This window comes from Camellia sinensis, chromosome 14, assembly GCF_055761805.1.
Source record: "Camellia sinensis isolate YWXY chromosome 14, ASM5576180v1, whole genome shotgun sequence".
Classification (NCBI taxonomy): domain Eukaryota; kingdom Viridiplantae; phylum Streptophyta; class Magnoliopsida; order Ericales; family Theaceae; genus Camellia; species Camellia sinensis.
The window spans coordinates 16,125,737-16,146,738 of record NC_138974.1 but is presented as its reverse complement, the minus strand read 5'-3'; the positions used below and the strand labels follow the sequence as shown (position 1 = coordinate 16,146,738).

Genomic DNA, 21,002 nt, shown 5'->3' with positions numbered 1-21,002 from the left:
CAGAACTTTGAATGCCCTGGTTAGGCTCATATGGAGGGGGTGAAAAATCTACCCTGAGCTCGGGCTGAGCTGGCTATTTGTAGGCTGACCTTGGCAAAAGGGTCGACTATGGCGACTGTGTTGACTTCAGCAGGTTTGGAAATAGTGCTACCACCAGCATTGGTACTCTTGACTGGGAGCTTTACGGCAACCTCGGTGGACCAATCCTCAATGTCGTGAATGGAGTTGAGGCCCTGTGCCCTCTGGAATTGCTTCTCAAGGTTCACAATTTTCACTGCAGTCGGATTGAATTCATTAACATCAGAAAAAGGAAGCCTCTCAGTAGGCTGCACCGGGGTTGTGGAAACTCGAGCTTGAGTCAACCTTTCTCGGGGATCTGGACCCTGCAAATCTTCAGCTAGTAGAAGTGGGTCAAAGTTCGGCTGGGGTCCCAAAGCCGGATACGAAACAGATGCCCTAGATGGGCGTTGCGTTTCAGCACTGGTCTTGTCCTGCATTGCAGTTCCCTGATTTAACGCTGCTATCATGGCCACAAATTCTTCCGAAACCTGTGCCATCACGGGTCTGCTGATGATGTGACTGGTGACTGTCGGATCAGATGAACAAAATGAACCCTATCTGGCCCTCTGTCTTACCTCAGCGAAGGAACACTGATTTGCCCTTGAACTGAATTCCTGACCTAACAAAGTCTATCAGCACTAGTCCAATGTACCCGGGGGATATCGAAGCCTTCTGAAGCTATGGTTCCCAGACTACCTAGCAAAAGAGAAAACAGACAGCACCTCAGCCTGATTCCACCAAAACAGATATGAGCACCAGGATGACTGTGCCCTCTACTGAATTCTGCCCCAAAATTCTGCCTGTAAACTGTTACCCTCAGGTAAAACTGATTCTTCCAAATATTGACGCCCGCAGGCCTGATGCCCAAACTACTAAACTGGTGCCCGCAGGCCTGATGCCCAAACTACTAAACTGGTGCCCGCAGGCCTGATGCCCAAACTTGTAGACTGATACATGCATTCTTGTAGAGACGCACTCTAAAGCACATAACAGATAAGTGAGAGCCAAAACACCCCTATGTTGGGGTAGGGTTTCCCTGTCCTATTTTGTCAGGAGCTAGGGTTTCAATACGCACGCAGCGGTTTCAAACAACCTATAAACGGGTAAGCAACCTGTCCTAGTTTGGAGTGGTCACTATGGATCCGAATATGCACTAGGTCGAATGGTCAAAGAGGGTGCCCCGGTGAAACCGGGGTTTCTGTTCCCATACTGGCAGAGCCCACAACCGGTCAGCCTTATGGTCATGCCTTGACAAGACAAGCCTCCGGCAAACCGTTCAGGAATAGTAGATGGCAAACACAGTGTCCTAGGCGCACCAATGCAAATGCAATGCAAAGAAACATACAAGTGTAGTCAAAAAAACAGATATCATGAGTTCGAGTCAAGTTCTCTAAATCCCCAGCAGAGTCGCCAGAAACTGTAGACGTCCCCCGAACGCCCCGGGAGGGTTAGCTCCCGTTCTGTTCATTTGGGGTCACTACAGCTCGGACTCTTAAAATGTCACGGTTCCTAATCTGGACCAAAGAGTCCAAATCCGGTAAATCGTTTTGAGAAACTGATTTTTGAAAAAGTAGTGCCAAACATGGACTGCTTTGCCAGATACAGAGTCGCCACCTAAATATTTTATTTTGGGAAATTTAGAAAACCCTGACTCGGTGCCAAGAGGCCACGTGTCCGTCATCACCAAAGTTGCCTCGGCTCGGGAACTTGGGTACGATTGGGGAAGGTCACTTCGTGAGCACCCCCGCTCGCCCGGTCATAGACCGGCCTCTACTAACCATGATATCTATTTTTGAAAATATTGTATGTTCTTATTCCGGTTATTAGCCTAGGTTACTATGTGATGCTCACAGCATACAAGTATAGACTGGATCGCCTGAATTGGAACAAAACATTTCATGCTTGTTTTTGAAAATGGTTTGCTACCCGCAGGTAGGCTTGAAACATTTGATGATTTATTCCAATTCAGATAACCCAACCTTCACCCACAGGCATTCAGGCAGGTATATCAGATAAGCACATAGCCTCATGGTAAGCATGCTATTCATGGCAGCACTCACACGCATGCAAGGATGCTAAAGCATAAAGCTTACCGAGTACTCCAAGCCAAAATAGGAATTCATTAGAAATCATGCATGATCCTAACTATACAGAAATGCCTAATGCAACACGTGCAAAATGCAATTTATAGCAGGCTCGGCTATTCTAAGATGGCATATGAAATGTTACAACTATCATGTATTCATCTTTGAAATTGAAAGTACAATGCAGTTAGTATGATGCGCCGAGCCCGGTGCATGCAATATAGATGAATGAAGGCAAACATGCTGTCATGCTGTATGCTAATTTAAACATGCCCTAATCTAACCATCATAAGCGGATAAATAAAAGGGAAGAAAGACGTGGGGTTGGAAGACATACAACACACACACGCACACTTATTACAGTTGTGCCCCCGCGCAGAGGGTCCGAATAAATAATACAGTCCAAATATTACAGTCCCGAATAAAAGAATATTACAGTCCAAAATATTACAAAATTCTAATTAATTAAAGAATTGACTAAGAAAGCAAATAAAACTGGCGTGCAGGCCAGGGACTGCCTTGCTTCTGATGGATGATGCATGTCCGGATTGTCTTGCGCGGAAATCCACCGGAATGCCCCAATTAGCCTCTGTTTACACCTGTTCTTGAAATGCGTGCCAAGCCCCAAAAGTTTGCTGATTCCTGATTTTGCTGCAACAGAGAGCAGGAAAGGGGCATAGCAATGTATTTGCACAGATATATGCATGTCTCGACCCTCGTGCCACCAATCACGCGTACCGAGGCATGATGGTCGAGGAGTCGAAATGCACAACTCAATATAGGATGAATGCACATGAAACTACAGCTAAAACCTAACTCCATCATGGATAATCCGGAGTGTCGGTGACTGGGGAATTGAGACACATTCTGTCACTCGGAGTACGAAATGTACCTCGTTTCCCGTGCCCGGGCTAACTCTTATTCCGGACACGATGCAATATGCATGGTATGCATGAAATGCAACTAAGATATAATCCTAACATACACAGGATGCTATGAAAATGAGATGCCTCGAAATGCGTGCTCACGGGCACACAAACTGAGAAAATGGCAGAATGCAACGAAAATGAAATGCCTCGAAGTGCGTGCACACGGGCGCGCAAACCGAGAAAATGATATGTGTCTCGAAATGCGTGCACATGGGCACGCAAACCGAGGCGATGATAGAATGCGATAAAATGGCATGGAAACATGATGTGGGCTTATACCAACATGAGTGAGCCTCAGCCACACTCACATAGGATGCCGTCGGATAAAAATGAAGTGCCTCGAAATGCGTGCACACGGGCACGCAAATCGAGGCGATGCAAAAGCGATGCGAATGACATGGAAAATGCAACATGGACTTATACTAACATGAGAGAGCCTCAGCCGCACTCACATGAGATGCCGATGGCAGAAAATGAAGTGCCTCGAAATGCGTGCACACGGGCACGCAAACCGAGGCGATGGCATACGCAATGCAATGACATGGAAATATGATATGGACTTATACCAACATGAGTGAGCCTCAGCCACACTCACATAGGATGTCGGTTGATGAAAATGAAGTGCCTCGAAATGCGTGCACACGGGCACGCAAACTGAGGCAATGACATACGCAATGCAAATGACATGGAAACATGATATGGGCTTATACCAACATGAGTGAGCCTCAGCCACACTCACATAGGATGCCGGTTGATGAAAATGAAGTGCCTCGAAATGCGTGCACACGGGCACGCAAACCGAGGCAATGCAAAAATGTGATGTAATGACATGAAAATGATAGCAATCATTCTAATAGAATTTCAGCAGTAAAATATGGGGGAAAACAGCCCCGAAATGAGGCGAAATGACATGAAATGCACGGAATTGTCCCGAAATGCGAATTTAGGCACCCGAAATGGCCTATAGCTATGCCAAACATGCACAATATGGACATGCAATGCAAATACAGAAGCTAGACAGTCCCAAAAAATGCACTTTCACAGTTATAGACATGGCCAAACAGCAAGCATAGGTATGGTAAAAATGGCATGCAAGAATAGGGGCCAAAAGAGGGGTAATGAAGCAAGTGATATAAACAAAACCCAAACTGAAAAATTTCCTTCTACAACATTGAAGAGGGACCAAAAATATGAATATTTACAGTATATGGCAGCCTCAAAATCAGTATACAAATATGATAGAAATGTGATGCAAAATAAGGCTCAAAAGTGGCTATAACATGAGGTATACAAAATAATCACCAAACAGCCAAAGACCCTTAATAAAACATTTAGAATGGACCAAAATAATCACTTTTCTAGAACTATAAAATGGCCAAAAACAAAAGCATGGTAGGCTAACTAAACATGCAAGAATGGGGAATAAAAGAGGGATATAACATGAAGTGACCTATGGAAGCCCCAAACGATGAAAGGACCTAAATGAAACATGAATTATGGACCAAAATAAGAACTTTTTCAGAACTGTAAAATGGCCAAAAACAAAAGTATGATAGGCTACCATTGCATGCAAGAATGGGGAAGAAAAGAGGAATATAAAGGTAGGTACAACATGGAAATCCCAAATGGTGTTGAGCCCTTCTTCAATGTTGAAGAGGGGCTCAAAATAAGCCTAATATCAGTTTACCACATGCTCGAAAATAAATTGCTCATGGGTCAAAAATAGCATGCAAAATTATGACATACAAGAGGATCAATGAAGCAAGTGTGTCATAGAGGGCTCAAACAGGGTTGAGCCCTTAATGAAAAGTGAAGATGAGATCAAAATAGGGCCCTTTTTAGTTAGGGCCGGAGCTTGAAACAAAAATCAAGTGGGGCTTACAAATAGATCAAGAAAAAGGGTCAAAAGGGTAAAAGCATTACTTACCCTTGAAGACTCAAACTTTTGTTGCTTCTTGGATGAATTTGCAGCTTCTTTGACTTTTGAAAAATCTTCCTTGTTGCTGGAAATGAGGTGGTGGTGGTAGAGCTTGGTGGTGTAGAAGGAATGATGGTTAGGGACTTAGGGTTTTTCAAGGAATTGAGAAGGATGGAGATGGAGTTGTGTATGGAGGCTTGAAGGAGAATTTTTCTAACCCTTGTAAGTGAGGCCACCAGCTGGTTATAAGGGTTCAAAAGAGGGTGTAAAGGTGGGGGAAAAGGAGAGCAAAATTCCCCCACAAAATATCCCCCGGATAAATATCTTGTCTGGGGGATATTGCCCCACAGCTGTAAAGTGCACAGTGCAAGGAACACGGCCGGCCTATCACTTTTGTTGCAGGTGGCCGGCCGGCCACACCCCCTAGCCGGCCGGCTAGGGGTCAAAAGGTTCAATGAGATTTTCTGGCCGGCCAGCTACTGGGGAGGTACTCCTATGTGTGTACAACACAACCATGTGGTTCAAAGTTCAAGAAAAAGGGTCCAAGGGGTTCAACATTAGCCCGGAAAGAGGGGTTCAAAAGGGTCAATTTGAATTACTGGCCGGCCATGAACTTTTAGTGGCCTCTCATGTGTGTAGATCACAGATATGTGGTTGAAAGTTCAAGAAAAATGGTCCAAGGGGTTCAACATTAGCCCGGAAGAAAGGGGTCAAAAGGGTCAGGTAACCTTAATGGCCGGCCACCAACTTTTAGGGGCCTCTCAGGTGTGTAGATCACAGATATGTGGTCGAAAGTTGGCAACACTAACTCCAAGGTGTTCAACATTAGCCCGGAAGTTGGAAAAACGGGCGCCGGGAGGCTCCGGAGGATGTATAACTGGTTGCTGCAACAATTACTAGCCTTCTACCCTTCCATGACCTTCCTAGTGATGAAACAGAGGTACCTGCCAAAAATGAGCAAAAACCGATGCAAAACAAATGTTCGGGGGCCAAAACACGCAGTTCGGGATCCCGAAAATGGGCTGTTAAGCACCGAAAATGGCGTTCAGCCACGAAGTGGGTTTCCGGGACCCCAGTGTCCCTCAAAAGGGATCAAATAAGATGTATGCCAAAAATCAGAGCAAACGGAGATGGTTAGGCGGTCCCGAACCGAGGCACACGGCCTGACGGCTCCGAAAATCGGGAACCGGGCTCCGAAATGGGCAAAATGGCCTACGGCCACCAAATGTAGCCCACGGCCACTGAGAGATGGTCTACGGGACCTCTCCCTCCCCTCAGGAAAAGAAACAAAGAAAACCGAGTCTGGTTCGCAAACCGAGGCAAGGCACCGAAGAAGGTCCGGAAGTCCGGAGGCGGGGCTCGCAGCCGCGACTCTGAAACTTCTGAACGAGCACATTATGCAATATCACCAAGTGCTCAACTGGTGACGTCTGAGTCTCAAGGTCGGTCAAAAATGGGGTGTCTACAAGGTGGTTATAAAGGAGGTTCTTGCAGAGGTCGAGGAAGAGATGGTAGCAGATTTTTCAGTGGCAATTCTTCTAGTTCTCGAGGCAGAGGAGGTAGATTTTATGGACAGAGTTCACATCAAGGTTTTTCTCAATGAGGATATCAAGGATATCACTCACCTCATTCTTCTACTGCTCAACATCCTCATTCTTCTACTGCTCAACATGTTTCTTCACAAGTACTTTGTCAGATTTGTGGCAAACCAAATCACTCAGCATTAGAGTGTTGGTATAGATTGGATACTTCCTTTCAGCCTGCCAGGTCTTCCACTTCTCAAGCATATGTTGCCTCCACATCCTCTCAGCCTGGTTTTGTCATTGGTGACAGTTCTCATATCAACACTAACACCAACTAGTTTTTGGACTCTGCTGCTACCAGCCATATTACAAATGATTTGAACAATCTGGCCTCATATCAACCATATCATGGTTCTGATCAGGTCACTGTTGGAAATGGTAATACATTACCTATACATCACACTAGTCAAGGTCTCCTCCCTACACCCTCTTTTCCTTTTCATCTATCCCAAATGCTTCATGTTCCTTCCATATCTTCCAATTTACTTTCAGTTCATCAGCTTATTTCTGATAATAATTGCACTATTACTTTTGATAAAGATGTGTTTCTCATACAGGACAAGAGTACCAAGAAGGTGCTCTATAAAGGCTTTCATTCCCATGGTCTCTATCACCTTCCTAGTAGTTTTGTCCCTGCATCTGCTGCTACATCTACTGCATCATATTCACCAGCAACATGTTTTCATTGTGCTGTTAATAGCTCTGCTTCTCTTAATTGGCATTTTAGATTAGGACATCCATCTTCTAGAAAACTTCAGTATCTTGTTAAACATCACATGGTGTCTTCTCCATCTATTGATATTAATAAAATGTGCTCCCATTGTTGTGTTTCCAAAAGTCATGGACTACCATTTAGTTTGTCAAATTCTACTGTCAATAAACCTTTGGCTCTCATTCACACTGATGTGTGGGGCCCATTCACTTCCACTATTGCTTCCTACAAGTATTATGTAATTTTCATTGATGATTATAGCAAATTTACCTGGTTATTTCCCATTTATTACAAAAGTGAGGTGTTCTCTATGTTCTTGGAGTACAAGGCTTTTGTTGAAAATCAATTTTCTACTCACTTACAAGTTTTAAGAAGTGATAATGGGGGTGAATATCTTAGTAACAAATTTCTTGATTTTTTAAAAAGTAAAGGTATTCAGCATCAATTAAATTGCCCCCATACTCCTGCTCAAAATGGTGTAGCTGAAAAGAAGCACAGACATCTCATAGAGACTACTATTGCACTTATGCATCACTTTTCTTTACCTCTTGCTTATTGGTTTGATGCCTTAGCCACATCTGTTTTTCTTATTAATAGGCTTCCTACTACTAAGCTTAATTTTCTCACACCTTTTAAAGTCTTGTTCCAGCAGCCTCCTGATTATACATTTCTTAAGACCTTTGGTTGCAGATGTTATCCCTGGCTCAAACCTTATACGACTCATAAACTACAACCTAGGTCTGTGCCTTGTGTGTTTCTTGGCTATGTTCCATCTACTAAGGGCTATAGGTGTCTTGATCCTTCCACTGGCAAGGTGTATATCTCCAGATAGGTTGTTTTTGATAAACATAATTTTCCTTTTGCTTCTTCCTCTGCAGTCCCATCTGTTTCCTCTTCTTTGTCCCAGTTCAACTCCTTTTTCTGGTCTTCACAACCTGCTTCTACTGTCATTTCCTCCACACTTACAGAATCTACACCTGCAGTTATACCTTCTAACAGTTCTATACCTGCAGCATCTATAACTATACCTTCTACAAGTTCTACACCTGTAGTTATACCTTCCAAAGGTTCTTTTCCATCTGTTCCTATTGTGTTTGGTCAATTTAATTATGTCCAACCTCAGACTGTTCAGTCACCTGCCCTACAGTCTGTCCAGCCTCAGTCTGTTCAGCCACCTGTACTATAGTCTATTCACCAGTCTGCCTCACAGTCTGTTTCTCCTCATCTGTCTTCTGCACCAATTCAGTCTCCTACTCTGCCTTATCTTTCTCAGGCTTCTTCTTCTATTTCCATTTCTTCTTCCTTCTCTTTATTCTACTAATACTCACTCTATGATTACTCGATCCAAATCTCTGCTACATTGTTTACTTACCACCACAGTCCTATCAAGAGGCTTCTCAATCAAGTGCCTAGACTGCTGCTATGAAGGATGAATATGATGCTTTAATTCGACAAGGAACTTGGACTTTAGTCTCTCTTCCACCCACCAAACAGGCTATTGGTTGCAAATGGGTATTTCGTCTCAAGAAAAATTCTGATGTCACTATTGCTCGGCATAAAGCCAGGTTGGTTGCCAAAGGTTTTCTTCAAACTGGAGGTATTTATTATTTTGAGACATTTAGTCCAGTAGCCAAGAAGCCTACTATTCGCATTCTTATCTGTTTAGCTCTTTCAATGGTCTATCAAACAACTGGACATTTCAAATGCCTTCCTTCATAGTGTATTGGAGGAGGAGGTCTACATACATCAGCCCATTGGTTTTGTTGACACCACACATCCTTCCATGGTTTGCAAACTCAATAAAGCCTTGTATGGCCGCAAACAAGCTCCTCGAGCTTGGTTTTTCACCTTTTCTTCCTTTCTTCGCACTCAAGGCTTTAAAGCTAGTCATTGTGATTCTTCTTTGTTTGTTAGGAAGACTTCTCACTCCATCACCATTCTTTTAATCTATGTTGATGACACAGGGAGTGACTCCTCTTATATTTCTTCTCTCATTACCCACATGCACTCTACTTTTTCAATGAAAGAATTGGGGTTTCTTAACTATTTTCTGGGCATTGCTGTTACCTCTTCCTCCTCAAGTTACTTCTTATCTCAAAAGAAATATGCTACTGAAATTTTAGTCAAGGCTGGTATGACAAACTGCAAGTCTTCTCCTTCATCTATGACCATTAAATCTTCTACTGATCAAGAAGACTTTCCTTTCTCTCAGCCTTCCATCTATCGAAGTCTTGTTAATGCCTTGTAATATCTGACTATAACCCGTCCTGACTTAGCTTTTACTGTCAACCATGCTTGTCAGTTTCTTTAAACCCCTCTCACCAATCATTTTGCTTTGGTTAAGAGACTACTGAGGTATCTTAAGGGCACTGTTTATCTTGGTCTTCAATTTAGTTCTGGCCCTCTCACTTTAAATGCCTTTTCTAACTCGGATTGGGCTGGTTGTTCTCTTGATCGCAGATCTACCACTGGTTATTGTGTATTTTTAGGTCCAAACCTCATCTCTTGGTCAGCAAAGAAACAGCCCATTGTCTCCAGGTCTTCTACTGAAGCTGAATACAGAGCCCTTGCTCAAACAGCTGCTGAACTTAGCTGGATTGGTATGCTGCTCTCTGATTTGTTTATCTGTGTGTCAGCTCCTACCCTTCGGTGTGACAACATGTCTGCTATCTCCTTGTCCAACAATCATGTCTTTCATGCAAGATCCAAGCATATTGAAGTGGATTATCATTATGTTCGTGAACGGGTTGCAGCTAAGAAGTTGCACATCAATCACATCTCCTCCATGGATCAGCTTGCTGATTTGTTTACTAAACCTCTTGCCTCCCCTTGTTTTCTTTATCTTTAGACCAAGCTTCTGGGCTATCCCTCTCCCATCAGCTTGCAGGGGCACGTTAAGGAGCTCAGCCAAACAGCAGAAAACCAAAGCAGAGCCAAAGCAGAGGAGAATCACGACTCAGCTCAAAACAGAATTAGTTAGGCAGTTATGAATTAATCATAGTTAGGTAGATTGGTTATATTTCCGTTACATGTAAACTGTAGTTAAATAGTAGTTACACAGTTATTCTCTATAAATATGTATATGCACTGTAATCAAAGTTTTATGAAATGAAACAGATTCAGTTTTCCTTTAATATGGTAACCCACTAGCGAACAAAAAATACTTGTTCAATAATTTATTGTCAAACAAAAAGTATATGCTTGGTAACTCACTGCTAAACATTTCCAGTTTCATTTTTCAGACTTTTTTTTTTATAATTATTATGTGAAGGCTTGGTGCATTGTTAATGGATTATAATCATGAATTTATTACAGACGAGGTTTATTAAATTTATCTACTTCCTGGTCATCTAGTGCCTCTAAAAGCAAATAGTTGGACTCATTTTCATCACCCGTATACTAATGGATGGAAGAAAACATATACTACCTATATTGATCAATTTCATATGTTTGTGAGTCCTGATGTAGTAACTACCGAAATATCAACCTAGATGGATTGTGATAACATCTCAGTGTGTTTTTATAGATGTTTATATTGAAAAATTTGAAGTTATTTGTATTGACAAATTTTATGAATATTTGTACACTTTATGTTTTTATGGATACTTAATATTTTAAGGAAAGTGAATTTGTAAACGTACGGCAACAGATGACACAAATTTTATGAATGCTTGTACACTTTATGTTTTTATGGATGCTTAATGTTTTAAGGAAAGTGAATTTGTAAACGTACGGCAATAGATGACTGGACAAATCTATTTTGTTCGGCAATATGACATCGGAATAATCCAAATTGGTTGGCAATGTATAACTGAACAGGTCCATCATAAATTTAGGGGAAAAAAAAGTGATGTTTTAAGAAAAATGAATATGTAAACGTGCGGCAACAAATGACTAGACAAATATAATTTGTTTGGTAATATTACACTGGATTATTTCATAAAAAAAAAAAAAAGATATAATGAGAAAAATCTATAGGGATTTTGTAAAAAGTTTAATTTAGAGTTAGTTTTGGTATTATAAAAGGTGTAATGAGAATTTTAATTATTTCTTAAAGGTGTAATGAGAAAATAGGTATAAAGAGGTAAAATTGTGGTATAAATAGAATTTCTCTTCGCTAAGGCTTATAATAAGGGTAAATTACACTCTCACCCATAACGTATGAGTCATTTCTCACTTTAGTCCTTAAAGAAAAGATCATCCACTTTGGTCCCTAATTGTCATTTTCCACTTTGATCTAATTATCGACTTTCATCACAATTAATGGGCAATTTAGAAATTTTAAAAATTAAGTTTCTCATTTCGGTTTAATTCATAAATCCGTAGCCAACCTAATCTCAAAACGATCTCATCTCCAAATCCTCTCAATTTCAAAAAGCAACTTTTTATCATACGACAGAAAATAAGAAATTATAGTGAGTGTGCGTTATTCAAAGAGCAAAGAGGCCACAATCGAATGGTAGAGGCTAGTGAAGGAGATGAGGTGGTGGTTAGTGGTTAGTTGCGGAGGATGTGGTGAGGGAGGGGAGGTGGTTGATTGTGGAAGTGGGGTAAGAAGATAAATAAAAGAAAAGAAAATAAGAGAGGATGGGAAAATGAAAGGGGTGAAGGCTTAAGTGTTGTTGCATGACAACATTTTAGTGAATGATGTGGTAAGTTGTGATTGGGAGAATCTATTTATTTATTTTGAAAAACCATTTTTGGGGGGTTAAGGACCAAAGAAGGATCATTTTTTTTAAAGAACCAAAGTAGGAAAAGGCACATATTTTAAGGAGTACATGTAATTTATTCTAATTTTATCACAAAAGTATTACGGTTGTTAAAATTTGGAACTAAATAGGAAGAATTTGATAGTTTAAGGACTAAAATAAGAAAATCGTTTTATAAGAACCAAAATGAGAAAAATGTTATATCTTGGGGGTGAAAGTTTAATTTACCCTTAGAATAAGCAGTTGTGTATTGTGGTCCTACCTTAGAGGTTCCTTAACAGCAAAACAAAAATAAAATAAAAAACAATCAACAGTAGTTGGATCTTGACATGAATTAAAGGTCAGATAGGTAACATGAAACAAAAGAAAAATAATAATAATAATAATAAAAAAGGTAAGAGTTAAAATTCCACAACCACCTTGCCAACCTGTGAAGTTGAATGCTATATTAAATAGACATATTTGTTTGACCTACAAATATAAAGTAATTTATTATCTGCATGTGAAAGCTTTCCAATCATACCCACATATATATCATCTTCCTTTTCAGGTTATCTCTAAGGTCAAAGAAATCCAGCTATACCATCAATGGATTCAAAAAACAAAATTCATAATAATTTGTGTGGAAGGAAAATTCAGCCACCAATGAGAAAATTAACCCAATTCTCTCAAATCACAAAATATCAAGAAAGAAATTTGGGTTACTATAATTCTTTAGTGTAACATGTGAATTTGATCCAAATTTTTAGGATATGAGAAAAGAAGGGTGAGAAGAGGAGGATGACGGAAGACAAATAATGAAAACTTTTGATCCAAGTTTTGAGTTTTGAATGGGAAATCACATGCCTAAAACTTTGCCATATATACATATATGGTAAATTATACTTTGTATCCCTACACTTTGAATCAAATTTTATTTTGGTCTCCACATATGAAATCATAACAGTCGACTTCCTATACTTTTGGTCAAATCCTACTTTGATCTCTATATATGAAATTGTGACAATCAATCTCTTATACTTTTGTTTAAATTCCATTTTGATCCCTATACAAGTGTCAATGTTCCCATTCTATTCCTCCGTTGTTTAAATCTTTAATAGAATCCAGTCATGTGACAAGTATGTAACTATGAATTGAGGGTAAAAGAGAAAAATCATCCATATCTCCAACAATACACACTTTGTCCTAGTTGATAAGCATGTGAGAGTTATATAATATAATATATATGTTCGTATGCTAAAAATAAGGACGAAAATGTAAGAAAATAGAACTTTTGAAATCAAAAAAGGTAGCAGAGAAATACCAATATAAAAAAAAAATGAGGCAACAAAGAATTTCGTGATTTCAATTTATACAAAATCTTAGTTCGTCTTCTTAATCATTCACGATCTGCATTTTATTTTAACCTAATATAATCATAATTTAATTTAAATTTTAGGACGAAGTGTGTATTGGTAGGAGATTGAAATGATTTTTCTCTCTTACCCTCATTTCTTAGTCACATTCTTGTCGCATGATTAGATTATGTTAAAGATTTAAATAATAAACTAACAGAATAGAAACATTGACATTTGTGTAGGAAACAAAGTTGGATTTGACCAAAAGTATAAAGGGGTTGACTATCATGATTTCGTGTAGAGACTAAAATGAGATTTGACCCAAAATATAAGGAATTAATTGTCACAATTTTATGTGTAAAAATTAAAGTAAAATATAAGGGTGCCAAGTGTAATTTATCCTACATATATCTATATCCATTTGGGGTTTTCATCATCTAATTGAAAAGGTGAACTTTCTGTGTATGACAAGTAAAATGTCTCATCCATTCTTTTGATTACTTTGTTGCTTGTACTAGTAATGGAAAGTTTTAAAATCCATTTGACTTCATATCTGGGATGAGTAGCTGTTAAGCAGCTTTGATGGCTTCCTATGGAGGAAGTACTATAAATGTGTGTATATTATGATGGTATATCCTTTTCTTTCACATATAAGAGTGATATTATTAAAATTTTAAAAACGTTATATGTATGTAAATCAAAAGATATATTATTATGATATATTTATTACAAAAAATAGTCTCTTTTCAAAAAGAATAGACATTCTGTAAAATTTTATATTTTCCTCATTTAAAGATTTCTTTTTATTATACGATAGATTTTTCAACTTTTGTGATAAGATAGATTTATCTCGAGAAAAGAGAGATCTGGACAGTAAATTTCTCTAATTCGTTTTCAAGATTAACCTTCAAATGTCAATCATTGGATTTTTTTTTAATTATTAAAAACAAAAAAATAAAAACCTTTTCAAAAGTCAAACGTGCGAGGAAGAAAGTATTATATGTAATGAGTATATTATAATAGTGTAAATTTTTCTCACATATATGAGTTTTATTATTATAAATTTATAAATCTTACATGTATATAAGAAATATACATATGTAAGAGAAAAAATATATATATCACCCTCATGTATCTATTACATAAATACTACCCTCCTTCAAGAGGAGCTCAGATCCCGTATGCAAATTCAATGTCTCCTTATCCCAAGTATTCTCTCTACCCCACACGATAGATTTATCTAACCTACTCGACTGGCAAAAAGGGTCCACTTTGAGAGACGAGAGATCCAGACAATAAATCCCCCGTACAAGCTGCCACTGCAGAGGTGATCATTCAAGCACCAATCATTGGACTTTTCTTTAAAAACAAACCCCTTCATATCTAAAGTCAAGAGGAGAGAAATTTATGTACTACACCCACCATGTGATCAATATGCCATATATAAAAAAGCAGCAAGAAAATACACTGCAATTAGTTCCATACATATTCCTTGAATATGCTATAGGGCTTTTGGGACTCAACATCACACAAAAATAATCCAAACTATTCATGCTCAATGCAGAAGTCTAGCAAAATCTAATGCTTTAAAAACAGTAGAATCCATAGAAGAAATTAAATGAATCAAGCTGCTGATCAAAATAAGTCAACTTGCCTAGATAGGTAATAACCAACCAGAACCAGATGAGTGAAGAGACAAACTGCTTTTCCATTCAACAAAACCAAACAACAGAAACAGCACAATAGAATTCAAAGTTTTCAACCTATATATCTAACAACCACAAAACACAACTAATTTATTTATATAACACCTAAATAGTCTAAATATTGCAAAAGCAGGGTCAAACATTAGACAAAGTCCCACTTCACTTGTTTATTACCCAATTTCTGCAAATTACCAGCCCTTGCAAACCCTACAGCTACATTGTAAAAGCCAAGTACCATATAAAATATGGCCAAGGAAAAAATATTTCACTTGACCCTATCTATAACGATATCCGAGTTCAATAAACCCTAAAGGATTATTATTACTGTGGATATTCATATCAGCAATCTTCTTTCTAGTACCAAATCGAGACATCCTGCTTTGCTAGTGTATCCCTTGCAACTCCTGGAAAACCCTCAGCGTAATCAACTGATTGGAGATTGAAAGGAGATCCAAACATCAAATGGAAGTTGTCATTCGGGTTGGCCTCGAATGAAGAATTCAAAACCTTCCCCTGGTCGAACCGATCTTCCTGTTGCGAAAACATCTGACAGTTAACGGGCATGTTAGCTTCTTCAAATATATTACCACCACCCTCCATCACAGCCCCTTGACCAAGTATATAGTTGTTCTCCTGTTGGCAATGAACATTTGGTTGAGGAAGAGCCTGCGAAAGAGTCTGACCTTTGGTAACTGGGATGCTCACAGAATTTGAGTGCTTGTTTCCTTGAATATTAGCATCATAAAATGACATAAGCTCACTAATCATCTTCTGCCCATCTTCTGGAACACCAAGTCCTGATAGATCGAAGGAAGGTTGGATTGAATTAACTGATGGAACAGCTGGCTTGGGCTGAGCAAAAGATCGAGGGAAGACAACCGGTTTGAATTCATTACTATGGAAGTTTGGATGCACAAACTCCGAAGAATTGCTTCTAAATGGGCAAGTCAATTGATGATTGTCTCTGGATGACCTGTCATGAAAACCACGGCAGAGTTCACTATGAGGACATTGAAGGAACTCACATGTATAGATCTTGTGATCAATAATGGTGTTCAAGTCATTGGTTGGCTTCCTCTTTCGGGTGAAATCCAAATTAGTGATGACTTCATCTTTGATCGGATGAGATAGTTGTTGAACCGGTAACCTATCTTTGATTCTCTCCATACCCATGTTCAACAAATTGAGATTGTTGGGTTTTTGCTCCTGAACATCAAAGTTAGGTTCATCTTCAGGCCCTTCAACATCATACTCACTGCAATCATTAATGGCAAAAGACCCACTACCACCACTGGACAATAAGGGGGGGCAACGATCTGGGTAAAGTTCTCGGGCCAAAGCTTCCTCCTGATTGATAATTGCAAGCCAAGTGGCACTCTCTTTAGCTGTCATCTTGTCTTGCAAGCACTTAGACTGCCTTACAAGCTTGCGAATCTTGGCAATATCGGGAGAAATATGCTTGATCACTGCAGTGAGAACACCAACCTTCCACGCCTTCTTCAAATCATGAGGCTTCTTGTAAGGTGGAGGACCTTGATCCTTCTGCAAACCCAATTGAGGCCACCATTCCTCATTCCCAGTGGGCCACCACGGTGGAGGAACACCTTTTTCCAACGGAAACCGCCTTTGTGGGGGATCGCAATGCTGCATGAGAGCTGAAAGAAGTGAACCAAGCGTGGTGTCCTGTAACTCCTGCAAAGTGTGTGGAGTAGGCCCTACTGCGCTTGAGCTCTCGTTCTTCCCCGGGATCAAATTATCCGCTTGGTATTTCGCTATTGCAGCAGGGCCATTACGATCAAATCTCACTTTGTCCTTCCACCACTCACGAAGATTGTCTGATGCCCCACTCACCGGCTTTCCCTTCTCTGGAATGATCCCATAAACAAAGCCCTGGGCTTTGCAAACTTCCATCATCTTCAGCATGTATTTCAAAATCCCATCTTGGGCCCTCGACATCTTCTTCCTCCTTGCTTGCTCCTGGGACTGCCTTTGCTTGGCAGCATCAACTCCTTCCTTACCCTTATTCATTTCTTTCAAACGTTTCAGTCTCATTTTGTCCCTCCACATCCTTCTCTCAAGCTCATCCACATCAATCTCTTCGTCACTGTAATCATCGTCCACAACAGCCTCTGGTTCAGCTTGAGGGGCGGCCGAATCTCCATCCCCAAGCGGAGCAGAAAAGAAATCAAGATCTCCTCCAAATCCCATTTCATCAAACATTATCATCATCCCGTGCAACAAGCCCTAAAATCGGCTCAACCTTGGAAAAATTCCAAAACCAATTTGACTAGAAAACTCAACACAAATTCTAGTTCAATCAAATCACATAGTTTACCCACCTGCAAACACCCGTATAAAGAATAACAAAAGCACAATCAGAGAGTAGATTTCCTCTAAATCAGGCACATGAACTATTATTAACAGGCTCATGTATTTGTTTACCGCTAGCAAGGCAGACAAATTCACACAAACAAGAACCATGTACAAGCTACGTAACAAAAAAATAATTTCAATTTAATTGCCAAAAAGAGATATTTCCATTTTCTTTTCCCCCTAGAGCATGTTAGTAATTGATAGTATGAACCAAATATGTGAACATCACAATCAGCATATGTATTTGACATAAGGGCAAAAAGCAGAAGCAAATAATCCCATCCCACATCATCATCTTCAAGTCAGATCTGACAACATAACAAATAAACAGAAATAGGTTTCAACCCTTTCACCCACTAAAATTCCTAGAAAACACAAAAGAATTGAACTTTCCCGGAAAAATGAAACGATAAAGGACACTGATTGGATATGTAATCCAAGCAAAACCCAATTCAAATATTAAAAAAGAGCTAATCTTAGAACGGAAAACTCTCAATTACCCAATAAACTAATCAGGAAAATTCAACAGAAAAAGCTTTAATTGAAACACTAAACTAAGCTAACAAAGAAAAATTCAAGGTAAGTAGTAAAGACCGATTGATGATGGATCGATGAATCTGGGTATGTACAGTTCAATACAAAGAAAACCCACATCATCAAAACTAGATAGAAAAAGAGAAACCCAAGCAAAGATTCAAAAAGATCTGACATGAAAACGGAAAAGAAAAGTAATTTCAACAGATGTTTACCTTCAGACGTTGGATTCAATCTGTGTCAACTCTTCCTCTGCTGCAATACGATGAGATGAGCCACCAGAGTAGACACATAGAAGAGAGAGAGAGAGAGAGAGAGATGGGATGGGATGGGATGGGATGGAGAGAGAGGAAGAGAAAAGAGAGGTGGGCTGTATTATTGGTTCATGTGTGAGAAGGTGAAAAGTGTCGGCATTTGGTAAAGTAAAGCAAATTTAAAAATCTTTTGATTTTAATTTTTTTTATTAGAGTTAGAGAGTGTGTAGTGTAGATATTTTATACTAGTATGGAAAATGAATGCAGAAGGGTTTGGGGATAAGCGTTTCCAAGTCAGTTCACTGCATTTAAAGGCAATGGATGCGTCGGGACCGCGTCTGATGTGGCATATCCATATCATCCATGGCCCAGTTAAAAAGTTAAAAAAAATTAAAAGAAATAATAATTTATATTAATTTCTTTTTCTTTGTGTTTTTACTTCTTTTTGTAAAAAATTAAGAAATTATTTCAAACATATTAATTTTTTAACATCATATTTTAATTAAAAAAATAAAAAATTATTAAAAAAATTTGTTTCCAAACGAGATCTTATCGAAATATTATTTTTTGCTTACTATGTGCCATTTTGGGAAGAGATGAAAAACGCCACGTTTTTGTCCACGGAAGCAAAACGCCAAGCTGTCGAAAACGCTAAGACTTGCATTTGGGAAGTCACAAAAAAGCTGCCTTGTGAAATTACCTAAATACCCTCCATGTTAATAAATAACCTAAAATTCTAAAGTTTGGCAAGGGTATATTAGTCATTTTATTTTGATTTGATGTCATAAATAAATATTAAATAAAAAAGCAAAAAAGTCAATTTTTTTACCAACTTTCTAAATCACCTCCAAAAAAACCAAAAAACTTAGTAAAAAGTCAAAAGTCAGAAACACTCCTATTTTTTACAAAAAAAAAAATGTATAAAAAATCATAGATAAGTGATGGGGTGATTTATAACAAATAAGATTTAAAAAAAAAAACAAACAAACACGCAAACCAACTTGTTATCTTATTTAATTAAATCATATTCTCTATTTTGTTTGTACTTTTTTTTTTCAAAAAAAAGCTAATAAGCTAAAAAAAAAAAAAATTTCACTTCTCAAAATAGATCTAAGTAAATACATGGCTTATTTAGGCTTTTTTGGATATGAGAAAAAAAAAATGACTTTATTAACTTATCTGAATTATATTATCTTTTTTTATTTTTTTTACTTTTTTTTTTCGTAATAGACAAAAAACTTACTTATAAGTCATACTCAAAATAATCCATAGGTAGTTCTCAAACCAAGCCTAATGCATAATCATATGAACTTTTCTTAAGTGTGCAACTTACACCTTACACTTACGCCTTTCTGTTTGCTATCATGTTTTATGTTTACACCTTCCACTTATACGTTTTGTGTTGGTTGCATATGGTGTGCAACCTTAAGGGATTACACACCATAACAGCACCCTAATCATATAATTAAATATAAATTTTTATATGTACAAAATTTGATCATAGAATCCGACAAATTTTTTAGAATTTGGTTACCGAGTGCTAAAAGTGTTAGTTAAAAATATTTAGGTCAAGTTTGGCAACTCAAAAATAATCCATCTTTTTATCCATCTTTTTATCTTTTTATTTTTTTTCATTACATCACCTCTCTACTTTTCTGCACATCTTTTCGTAAAAAACAAAAAGTACATTTATTTAAGTCATTCCAAACAACCCTTTAAATTGATGGTACATTACATGCACGCTTATGCATTGTGTTCTAAAAACACTTATTAACAAAATTTAGTTTTTTATATGAGATATTTTGTATATTTGGTGAGGCCTTATATCTCATCTGTGATTGAATTATGTGCCCTTATAATTTTTCTTAATTAATTATGATTCATCAATTCAATTAAAGTGAGTTCAATGTTCTATTTTTTCACTTTCTTAAGAAAAGAATCTCTTCTAAATAATTTCTTTTTATCTTTTTGAAAAAATGGATGTTTTTATTTGGTAACACTATAAATAAATTGTTTATTGATTTATTTAGGTCACATTACCTTTTTATTTTTTTACATATCTTTCCGTAATAAATAAATAAAAAATCAACTTATAATTCATATCCAAAATAACCCAAATAAGATGTAACTCGTTTCTATTATCAGCATAAATTATAAAACTTATAACTTTTGTGTTACAATTTTAAGAGACAATTTGAAATATATTATTTAGTAGAGGACATAAAACATTACTCCTAAAACATTGAATAATTTCTTGTCAATGTGACATAACTTGTCATGTCTTTTATCATGTGGAAATGCATGTTTTTTCCTTAATTCATATTAAGGTAAATCAAAATGTTGTGCACGTAAATAGTATGTCATTAATTAATGAATTTATTATACCTGATTTTAATTGAGACGTGTTCAATTGAGCTAGTAATATCTCCAAACTTAATCCAAAATATAGAAGGATTAATTCCAAACTTGACCCGTTAAGCACTTTGATAAAATTTTGACAAGACAATTAAGGCAAAGGCAATAATCAAATTCTATACATTTAAATTTTTTCTTAATTGATTATGATTGATCAACCTAATTAAAGTGGATCCAATATTTTATTTTGCGAGAAATTGAATCCCCAACTAAATAACTTTTTACCTTCTTGAAAAAATGGATCCCCACTAAATAAGATATTTGATTCACTTCAATTATAGTTTAATTGATCATAATTGATCAAGGCTATTAATAATGTGATCATCCCAATATGTAAAAATCAAGACTACTAATAATGTGACAATCCCAATAAGCAAAAATCGAGTTG

The 21,002-nt window shown here is 37.9% G+C and overlaps 1 protein-coding gene across 1 annotated transcript; it reads right to left on the bottom strand.

The window, feature by feature from the left end:
• Nucleotides 1-15,020: 15,020 nt before the first annotated feature.
• On the bottom strand, nucleotides 15,021-18,480 carry LOC114280583 (protein ETHYLENE INSENSITIVE 3). The gene is made up of 2 exons (XM_028222970.2): nucleotides 18,161-18,480; nucleotides 15,021-17,377 (listed from the first exon to the last, which is right to left on the bottom strand). Exon 2 carries the CDS (start codon nucleotides 17,265-17,267, stop codon nucleotides 15,393-15,395), a length of 1,875 nt encoding a protein of 624 aa, XP_028078771.2. The 5' UTR covers nucleotides 17,268-17,377; nucleotides 18,161-18,480; the 3' UTR covers nucleotides 15,021-15,392.
• Between the last annotated feature and the right edge of the window lie 2,522 nt (nucleotides 18,481-21,002).

What these genes read in the sequence shown, in the direction of transcription:
- LOC114280583 (XM_028222970.2), bottom strand. Translation starts at nt 17,267, where the DNA reads ATGATGATAATGTTTGATGAAATGGGATTTGGAGGAGATCTTGATTTC.